The following is a 10,622-nucleotide window of genomic DNA, read 5'->3' on the forward strand; positions in this document are numbered from 1 at the left end:
CTAGCGGCTCAGGTCCCGCCGAAGCAGCCCGAGGTGGAAGGATTACGAGGTCGTCGGTCCGACTGCGCGTCCACTTGAGGAGCACGGAAACACTTCCGACGTGACGCTGCATGTCGACAAATGTCAGCCGAGGCAAAAGTAGCGCGAGCCGCTTGTGATGAACTTAAATGCCGCACGACCACAGAATATATGCGCGCTTCGCGTTTAAGCATAGACACACAATCACAATCGGTCACTGTCACCGAATACTGTCATCCTCCTCCCCTCTCTCCCCAGCGTAGGGTAGCCAGCCGGATCTTTTTCTGTGGTTAACCTCCCTGCCTTTCCCCTTTCCTCTCTCTCTCTCTCGCGTTTAAGCAGAAATTTTAAAAAATTGCGAAGCTCTATTGAGAAATTGTGCATGTAGAGTAGCATAACGGCCACCGTTATATAGCGTTGGGGCAGGTTTGGTAATGCGGAAAAGACATGAAAGACAAGTGGAAGTTTCAGAACCAGCTCGGCCTTCATGTTACGGATATTGATGGTGCCTCCTCTGGCCCAGTCTTTCCTTTTATCGGTGTAAGGACGGACTTGGTTATGTTCTCAGTGGGCAAAATAGTAAAGTGAGCAAGTTTCAGAAATATTTAGTACGCCAGTATGATCCACGCAGGAGGGTACGTTTGAAATCGGTAACGTCACACTGACGAGCCGGCTCTGAGCTGTCAGCGCAAAATTTAAGAAAACAAAATGAAAGTTTAACCAGCATCCTTCGTTAAGCTTAGGTTGGTTGCGGTGCAGCGCGAAGCGGGACAGGGGACACGGGAAACAAAAAAAAAAAAAAAAAAAAAGGAGGACAAGCGCATCATGTGTCCCCTGTCTCATGGAAAACGCAACTAGCCGAAACCATCACCCTTTTTAGAATGGCCTTCATTTCTTTGAATAACTTCTCTCGAAATTAGCGAAGACAGTAGTTTTTGAAACGATACTTATCAGTGTAAACGGCTCGGCTGTTCTCTGTAGTGTCCTTTTAAGCTGTTTTGGGAAAGGGAAAGCAGGCCGCGCCGACAGCCGCTAATTTTTTTCGCTGGTGGTCGCGTACGGGATCGGCGGTGAGTCGAGAAAGTGTTCCACCACCAACCAGCCCGGTGCGTGCATCGGCGCGCTCCCATCCCCTCTCTCTCTCTCCCCCGCGGTTCGCGGAAAAAAAAAGCGCGCACCTCTTTGAGGCCGAAGTCTCGTCGCCTCCTCCTCCTCTCTTCCGGGCGTTTCGTCGACGACGTTCGGTCTGCTCGTGTTCGCGGACCGCGGCGACGCACCGCGCGCGTTCCAATTCGCAGCGAGAAGCGAGCAGCGCGCATTTCTGACTCGTCGTGGTGCGCCGGTCGGTGGCCTGGTTCCCAGGAAGTGGGGGGAACTCTCCCTCTCGGCCGATGCTCGTTTGGCCGGGGTCAGCCGCCGCGGCGGTCGGTCGACGCCGCAACCTCTCCGCCGGCGCCTTCTTCGCACGAGCGGCGAAAGTGCAGCAACGCGGTCGAAAGACGCGCCTCTCCTCCCGGCGTCGGAAGGGCCTCCGTTCCCTCTGCGGAGACCGACGCTGCCGCGGTAACCCGGACGCCATGTACGCGGCCTCAGCGCCGACGTTGCCGTAATTGCGGCGTCGGTAGAGCGATGCGACCCGTCGAGCGCGCACCTGACCAAAGCCACCCCCGTGTTATCTCGGCGCGGCGATACGTAGGGCAGAGAAGAAGCAACGGGGGGGGGGGGGGGGGGGGGGGAGGAGGTTCCTTTGACGTAATTCCGGGGCTACCTGGGAGTTGGCGTTCGGTGCTGGTGTGATTCAATTGTGCCCCTTTCGGCGACCGCCTCTGTAAAAGAAAATTTGGCCCCTGCACATGTGGTGCATTCTTCGATGCGTGATTTTAAGTATTTATGAACGATAGCTCAGCTCTTTCTGATTTCTGATAGCGAGGTAATGAAAAAAAAAAAAACTACACCAACGCAAAAGATGATAGCACGGTGCCACCCACGGTAAAAGCCCGTATACGTACAAAACAACGCAGCTTCGACTTGTTCCTGTGCAAAGAGCCTCTTCAAGAAGATGAAATGAGTGCAGGATATCACCCGGTTTTCTGGTCGGAAGAAACTACACCAGAAAGAAGGTGAACATTTTTGAAAACTGAAGCCAAATGTTGACCGTCTTCTACCAGCACCAAATCCTGGTGGAGGCTATAGCGTAGTCTCCCAGACATTGAGGAACTAGCAGGCGGAGGCATTTCAATTCTACGCAGTTCAGTTGGGCCACTTTACGTTGTGCTCTGCTTGCGTTAGGTTGACTCTGTAAAATATAATGAAGCTAAGTAGTCCTTGCATCTATTTCTTCCCTCTATGTAAATTTTACGTAAGTTTACAATCCAAATAAATAAATAAACAAATAAATAAATGCACAAATAAACCATGCTTATTTAACGAGCCCAGGAAGAGCCCTAAAGGCTGAGTGCTGGCATATGCATACGTTAAAAACAACAAACAACAACACTGCAGGGGAATATAATGAGGAAGCAAAAAGACGCACACAAACACAATGAATAAAAAAAATGTAATGGTGAAATAAGAGTGCACTTACGTAGCAAAGCGCAAGCTAAACACAAAAGAAAAAGAGAAACTCATTCGAAGAATGTGTGAAACTATGGTATAACAACGGAAAGCTCGGAAAAGAACGCTGACGGCGAGTTATGAACAATACCAGGATCTTTAAAATAAGCGTTATAAAGACTGAGTATTGTGTGGACGGTCGACTGTAAGTGATGACAGGCAGGAGCGTGAAAAGGTCTATGTTCTCTGGTACTCTTGCGCGCAATACGAAACATGATACAAGTGAGGAGTTCGGGGCAGGTGAGGATACCGTGGATACCGAGGAGATTGAAAAAGAAAAGAAAAACAGAAGGTCGGCGCGATTACGTCGGCAGAGAAGTAAGGGAAATGGGAAGAGATCGGTAACATGTTACACTGCTGTGAGCGGCGCGCACTCTCATAACTTAGCTGCGGCTTCGCGCGCTCGTATAGCAGTGGCAGGCACGCGCCGACGACGTTTCTCTTGACGTTGCGCGCGCCCCGCACGGCCAATCCGCCCTCGCGCCTTGCTCCCGCCGCTTCGCACATCGTACCTCCTTTCTCGCTGGGCGAGCATCCTCGCGCACTTCCAATAGGGGTGTGCAATGCTTTATTGATGGTGAGAATGTTTGCTCTGAGCTTGTTTTTCATTGGAACGAATGCTGTTCTCTGTGTTGCATGGCTGATTTCAATGAATGTATACATCGTTCGCCTCACCCTACTGAGCTCTTCTAGCCTCTGCCTTAAGGTGTTATGAGCCATTGCATTTTTTGCTTGCTTACGGGAGTATGAGCCATTGCTCCTGAGAGACAGAGAGAGAAAGAGAGGGAGAGAGAGGTAGTCAACTTTCTTTTTTTTATGCCAGCAATCACGGAGGCGGACGCAGCCTCCCTCCGTCCAGCAGACGGCCGACATCCCCGAGGTCTCAACGACTGCCCCCGCTAGCTAGATGCCTGCTGAGGATATATTTTACGCGTCTTTTAGGTATGAGCCATTGCTACGAGCCAATTAAGGCCTTCCCCTTAAGAATCTAAGTGCTAGAACAAGGTTCAGTGTCAGTGTAAGCATAGCGGTGATAACATATGCATAGTAACATTTTATGTGCCCGATCTGTAGTGTCACTGGTCAATCTGGAAAAGTCATTCCAGACAATCCGACGCATACATTCGAGTTAGGAAGTTGAGTACAACTTACGAAAATGGTGTATCAGACCTGAATTCCCTCGGTAGTCTGCAAACAAAGCCAAGAGAACGCATACCCCGCATTGCAACGCGTTTAGCGTGACCAGAAAAGTGCAAGGTTCTATAAAAAATACACCGAGATTATCAATCTCACACAGCTTACACAACGGCAGAGAATCTACACGGAATAAGGAAAAGAGATGCTTGCCGTTATTCACGCGAAAGTCATGACTTTGGTCTTAGAGGCATCCTAGGTGAGAGAAAACTCTGGGTTGGTGTGAAATTTGTGAAATTTTGCCTTGACACCTCGTGCCTACTTTCAGCTGGGTAGGGCAGAGGGGAAAGTGTTGTTTAACCGTATGAAAAACGCTTCTCTGAGCCAACACACCACAGTGGTGACGACGGAGGTAACGTCACCCGTCTGCAAATATGTTGAAAGACCTGTTGTATGCCTATTGAGGACTGCTGTTCGAGACACAGATACGGGTGATTGCTTGGTCACATCCTCCCCTCCCTCCTTCTCCACGCGTCACGAACGTCAGAGATTTTCACGCTGAATAACTGACGGCCAAACACGCCTGGTTGACAGTAGTATAACACCACCATCGCGGCACCTACGTTGACGAAACTTAGAAGGTTGGCTGATTGGGCTGATCGGTGATCCGTTATCGCGAGTGTAGAGCACGAAGATAAAACGTGGGCATAGACAAGAGGACGAACGCTGTCGTGCTGACGCTGCATCTGCGAGTACTCACTGACGAGACCTTGCAGATTCTCTTTTTCCTACTTCGTCGACATATTCGTCCACAGTGGCTGCAGCTGCATCGAGGCCTTCTAATCTAATGGTGATGTCAGTGATGATGCTGATAATTATATCTTAGGGAATCGCGTATGAATTTGGGCAGCGACAATTCATTACTTAGCCTGCATTACCTAGAATGCTACATGGCGACTTTGTCGTAATGTAGCATTCTCACTATCACTACTTTATCTCTTAAAGTCACCTATGCCTGCGACAATGTCGTGCGCATCTGTTACCCGCTTTTCCCCCGCAAAGATTAGAATCCTCTCTCGCTTATCCCCTGTTTCCTTTCAGTGATGGCCGTTCGGCGCATGAATTGCCCGAGCATGCACGGCGGAAGTCGCGTTACCTCACCGAAAATACGTTGACGAAAGTTGTGCTCTCGCTGAGTGCCTTCATTCTAGGCTTGAATAACGTTTGGCTTTGCGACCTGCGCCGCACCTCTGGTGGTCGGTGGCTCGTAATACCCCGGTCGCGGCAATTTAATCGGCGCTCGCTTAAGAGTGCAGGCGAGCGCGGGCCCAACCCGGCCGCCCAGTCACGTCGAAACGCACCACGAGATTGCACGTGGAAGAATGGACGCCCGCACGTAACGCTGTGGTTGCGGCACGCGCGGACGAGCATTTTTAGACAAAGCACGATGTTCAATACTGGGCCAACTCGCGCACTCAAGAATTAATGGGCTAAGGGGAGGGGAGGGGGGGGGGCGAGGAACTCGTGTCCCTAGGAACGCGATTGTTACACAGAGCCACACACTCCTGCTCTCTCTTTTTCCAAGCAGCGCCGGGAGAAAGTGAAAGTGGAGAGAGGACGCGGGGTTGACGCCCATTGTGCTTTTCGCCTGTTACGTGTGCAACGGGTTGCCGCTGCTCCTTGGGGCTTATTTATAGACGCGCGCGGGTCACGGGGGCCGCGCTGGAGCAGCGCGCCGCCGAGCAGGCGCTTCTGCGCCGGGCATCCTCCGTCGAGTCGTGCGTCGTGGCGCAGTGTGTGGACGCCGCACGGACAATGGGCTCGTATGTTTCGCAAGCACCGACGGTGCGCAGCTCGTTGTTCGTAAGCCTGCTTGCGTTTGAGGCCGTATTAAACAAAAAAAAGCCCTCTATAGAAACAGGTGGTCACGCTCGTGCGGCGAGCCTGCGGGACGTTGAAATCTGTTCTCCCGTTTGCTGGCCGTCTGTAATGACCTGTGTAGTTGCTTGTCCACGGCTTCTTCCTTCAACCTATGGCTTTGATCGATACTCGTGTATCTGTAACCCCTGTAAGCTCTTCTGGGTATATCTGTACCATCTTGTCTATTCGCGTTCATAACCGCTGCCGGAACGTTTGACGCGCGCTTACGCATTCTACTTGCGTTCCTCCTTCCGCCTTGACGTTGGTTCACAATGTGCCCCTTCTACATTAGGCATTGACTTGTCCGAACATCTGGACATGACCTTGCATTACCTGTGCGCACCGTTCGCGTAACTATAGAACGTAACTGCGCGCCTTATTACACGCCTGTTTCGTCGCTCTTCAGCAGCGAATTCAGCCACATTAAACAGCGCTACATCTGATCTTCAGCGTGATCGTTTTCTTGGTCTTCTCTCGCATACAGCATTTGTTGTGCTTTCCCGAATGATTTGGTACATACCGAATATAGGAGAAGAGGGATCATTATAATAGTTGTAGGAGGAAGTGTAGCACGATCCATAGTAACGTGGTATAACATGAGTTATTAAGCTTACGGTATTTGCAGGAATAGAAGTTGCTTGGTTCAGCCGGGCTATGGGCAATTTTAGAGCTTTTAAGGACATGCCGTTGCTCTGAAGTACACCTCCCATTATTTAACGGCAGTGCAATTTTTTTTTTTCGAGTGTAATGTTCATTCTTACTTTTTTTCCAAGTAGTGAATGTCGGCCGTATCTAGTGAGCCGTTTGCACTTCAGGGCACCTCGTGAGGCAAATCGCTGCCGGTCAGCCGTACTGGGGAGTACGACGCTGAATGTCTAGAGCAAATGCCGATTGCTTTTGTGTGCCTTTGTACGCTAGATGGTCACTTTTTTTTGCTTCACAAAGAACAGTAAACACTAGACGCCTGTCTAAAATGAAATATGAATTTTGCATGGTTTTTATCCAATTTTACTTAATTTGTATTCTCACTGATCCAAGCGTGCAATGTGAGACTCGAAAAGTCCGAATCTTTTGGTACTTGTGGCAGCAAATTGTAACTTTCAAACAACTTTCATTATATTATTGTGAACGATAGGTGTCATCGCGTACTTGTCACTAGCTTTACTCTTTCCTCCGAAGAGGGAATCATGGAACCGATATTTATGTAAGCGACGTAATTGATAACACCGTGGTGCATGCAGATGGCACAACAACATTTATCTCAATCTTCCTTTTTTTAACTCCGTGGAAACTTCCACCTTAGCCAAGGATGTGTTAATCAATCTTTCGACTTGGACAAGAGCTTGGGGATTAATAATTAACGAAGAATAAGACAAAAGCAAGCCGACTGTGTTTCATCATAAGTCAGAGATGGTCCCGTGTTCTTCGAAAAATATCTGCTGGCATTGTTGTTCTCACTACATAATATGTTTAGAACCGTCGATAGGAGAAGTTATATCCCGTCTGAATTAGTGTTTTCCGAAAACCACAATGTTATGCGTACACAATATATTACCTTCATTATATTCTAATGATTTCTTTTCTTTATTGGGAACACCAACACCTAGAAAAGCGCTAAAACTTGGATAACAGACACGAAAACTGCAGACATATGGATTCCCTTAAATAATTACTTCTCTCCACCTTGCAGGTTTCCGCAGAACTATTACGTTAAACTCTTGCCTTTGCTTCGAGTTGTTGATAAATTCGACTTCGCCGTGCCATCTGCTAGCCGCATGGTTAACTCAGATGGTAGAACGGCTGTCACGGAAAGACGTTGGTACCGGGCTCGAGTTCCTGACCTGGACAAATTTTTCTTCAACATTTTCTTCAATTTTCTGTCGAGGAACCCGTATGGGTTTGCTTTGTAGTAATTGCTTCGATTGGGTGGATGTCTCATTTACATACATACATACATACATACATACATACATACATACATACATACATACATACATACATACATACATACATACATACATACATACATACATACATACATACATACATACATACATACATACATACATACATACATACATACATACATACATACATACGGCTACGGGTAATGTTGCTATAAATTTTATTGCAATAATATAGAAAACTCACGTTAACATCATGTTTCAATATAGTCCCATCGCTTTTCAACGCACTTGGTTCGAGGAGAATCGACGTCCCCTTAATGCCTCTTTGAGTGGGCCAAACAAGTGGCAGTCAGAATGGGCAGGATCAGGACTGTACGGAGGATGAACCATTACTTCAAACTTGATTTTCCCGAGCGTTTCAGCAGAGTGGGCAGCAGTATGTAGACGGGCATTGTCGTGCGACAACACAACACCTTTCGACAGTAGACCTCGGCGTTTCCGTCGAAGTGCAGGCTTGAGCCGCCCAGTAAGCATCTCACTGTAACGCGCACTGTTTATTGTTGTGCCACTCTCCTGATAATGTTCCACTACCAGGGCATAGATTAAGTGAATGCGTTTGATTCAGTCAAAACCTCAGCAGTCATGCAGGCATTACGGAATCAGGGTGTAGACGAGCCGTATCTAAAAATACTGAAAGATATCTATTAGCCCCGAGAACGAACTACAGGGGCGCTGCGAGCGCCGCTCGCGTGACGTCAGGGCACGGACTCGCGCCTGTCGTCTGCTACAGTTCGGGCGTTGTCCGGGCGCTTTCTGCGGTGTTTTCGTTTGTTCGCCCTCGTTCCCTCTGCTTGTATACTTATGGTGGTCGTCTCAAATATATCTTTACGACGTCTTCCTCTGCGAAAATTTATTGAAAAAGCTCATTTCTGAGACAACACTGCAGCTCTCAAAGGCAACGCTACAGTGCCATCCTAAGGAGCGCAGACCAGCCTATTGCGAGTTTTTCATGCGCGGAGGGACAATCGCAAGAACATGGCCCATAAAAACCCAATTATGATACCAAACATGCCGCGGTGCAACAAGTAGGTCACAAACGCTGGCTATATATGACTTCTACAACAGTTACGTTGATTTTAATACGCTAAAACAGGTTTGCTCAGGACGAGTAGTTCATGGTATAATATCGAATTTTTTGCATTTCTTCACAGAAACGCTCGGCAGTAACACGGGGACTTAACTAATACTGGAGTTTAGATTCTACAAGCCCCACTTGCTTATTTAACTGCTTGTCAACATTAGGTGGTTCTTCACGTGTTTATTTTAAGCGGTGGAAATTTGAAGTAAAGTTAATGGAGGCTTACAGCTATTTACAGAATACAAATAGGAATGTACCAATATATATTCTCTTTTCCGTGCTACACGTTCAACTCACTTGAGAAATTTACTGGTGCTTGTTGCTTGAGGAATATACATGACGAATCTGTTTGGCGAACTGACACAGGCTGCTCGGCCCGATTTTTTTTAGTGAAGTATGCCTGTGGGACCGCATGGCTGCAGCCAGAAAGAAGTGGAAGCGTCAATCACTAGTAGTATGGGACATATTGAAGATATCGAAATTCCCCCCCCCTCCCCCCCCCCGGTGGTGGGTCAGAAATCAAGTGAAAGTACATGCAAGCCTGGCGGTGCTTTCTTTATGAATGTTTGCGATTGGATTGGAGCAAATTTAATTTAGCCTGCAGTTGGGCAAGGTTCTCTTTTATGTACCGACGAAGCGAATAGTTATCCGTTTGTATAATTAAATAACGCCGGATCGAGACATGGTGAATGGAGACAGAAGGTGCTTGAATTTTCCTTTTCTAGGCAATCTAAGCTGCGCTGTAGTAGCTCGAGAATACTTTAGCCATTCCAGTTGGCGCTGTAAAAAAAATGCTTTATGGCTTCAATTCAAAGTTGTGGTCAACTGATGGGTTTCGCGAACATAGCATGCCTCGCCATTCGGACGGTCGATTGCTACAGTTACGTGATCAGGGGTGTGCCATATCGTCGATAAAAGCTACTGAGGGCCACTATGAAACATTTCGTCATTTTCAATTGATTGGCTCTCGGTCTTAACAACGAGACTTTTCTCTCAGGTGATTGCTACTATGGTGTTTGTGAATTAACTATGTAAATACTCTACATGACGCGCTGTCGTGTTAGCAGCCATGAGCAATTCGTTTTTTGGAGGCCTGTTTCAGAGGGGGATGAAAGTAGCAGCAAACTTTTCATAAAAGAAAGCGCGCGCCTAACTATTTCTTACGCATTAATGAATGGCCATATTTGAATAGAACAACACACCAGAGTAATAGGAATAATGATGACAGCTTCGCTGTGCAGTGTCTTTCTAACATCGCTTAACATGCTGACGCCAATTACCAAGATTTTTCTTCCATGTAAAATACAATGTCTCTCATAGCTAAATACTAAGATAAAGTTAAGTGTTTAGCGAGGCATCATACACAACTTCGCGTGTTGAATCTGCAGACATTCTTTTTACTCAAAATTTACCGACAGACACGGCGCATATATGCATTGCGAAACCAGTAGACACCTTTAACGCCACATAGCTTGCAATTACAAGCCGCAAAGTTTCTCGACTCACATGCTTTTGGAGAAGAAACTGTAGTTAAGGCATGGCAGCTGAAAGAAGCCGACGCATCCTTCAATGCGTATACGGCTCGAGCAACCCATACTCCAAGCATACACGACGGGAACGAGCGCGCGCGGCAGCCGAGCGAGCCGGAGCGAGCGGCGTCCTGGCCGTGACGTCACTCGCGAGAGGGCGCCACTCCTAATTCTAGCTGCTAATAGCGGCTCCACAGCCACCGTAGTACTCCACAAAGAAAGCAACAAAATCCCGATAAAGAAGGGCGTCAGGCAGGGAGATACGACCGCTCCAATGCTATTCGCAGCGTGTTTACAGGAGCTATTCAGAGACCTGGATAGGGAAGAACTGGGGGTAAGAGTTAATAGAGAATACCTTAGTAA

At 47.9% G+C, this 10,622-nt stretch overlaps 1 protein-coding gene across 2 annotated transcripts in view; it reads right to left on the reverse strand.

The window, feature by feature from the left end:
- LOC142557949 (uncharacterized) overlaps positions 1 to 10,363 on the reverse strand; it is a 139,060-nt gene extending 128,697 nt beyond the window's left edge. For both annotated transcript variants that reach the window (XR_012822904.1, XM_075670133.1), the window contains exon 1: positions 10,237 to 10,363. Coding sequence is in view for 1 of the 2 variants with exons in the window: in XM_075670133.1 (XP_075526248.1) it covers positions 10,237 to 10,325 (89 nt within the window). In the remaining variant the exon portion in view is untranslated. The remainder of the gene's footprint in view (positions 1 to 10,236) is intronic.
- Between the last annotated feature and the right edge of the window lie 259 nt (positions 10,364 to 10,622).

This window comes from Dermacentor variabilis, chromosome 9 (assembly GCF_050947875.1).
Source record: "Dermacentor variabilis isolate Ectoservices chromosome 9, ASM5094787v1, whole genome shotgun sequence".
Classification (NCBI taxonomy): domain Eukaryota; kingdom Metazoa; phylum Arthropoda; class Arachnida; order Ixodida; family Ixodidae; genus Dermacentor; species Dermacentor variabilis.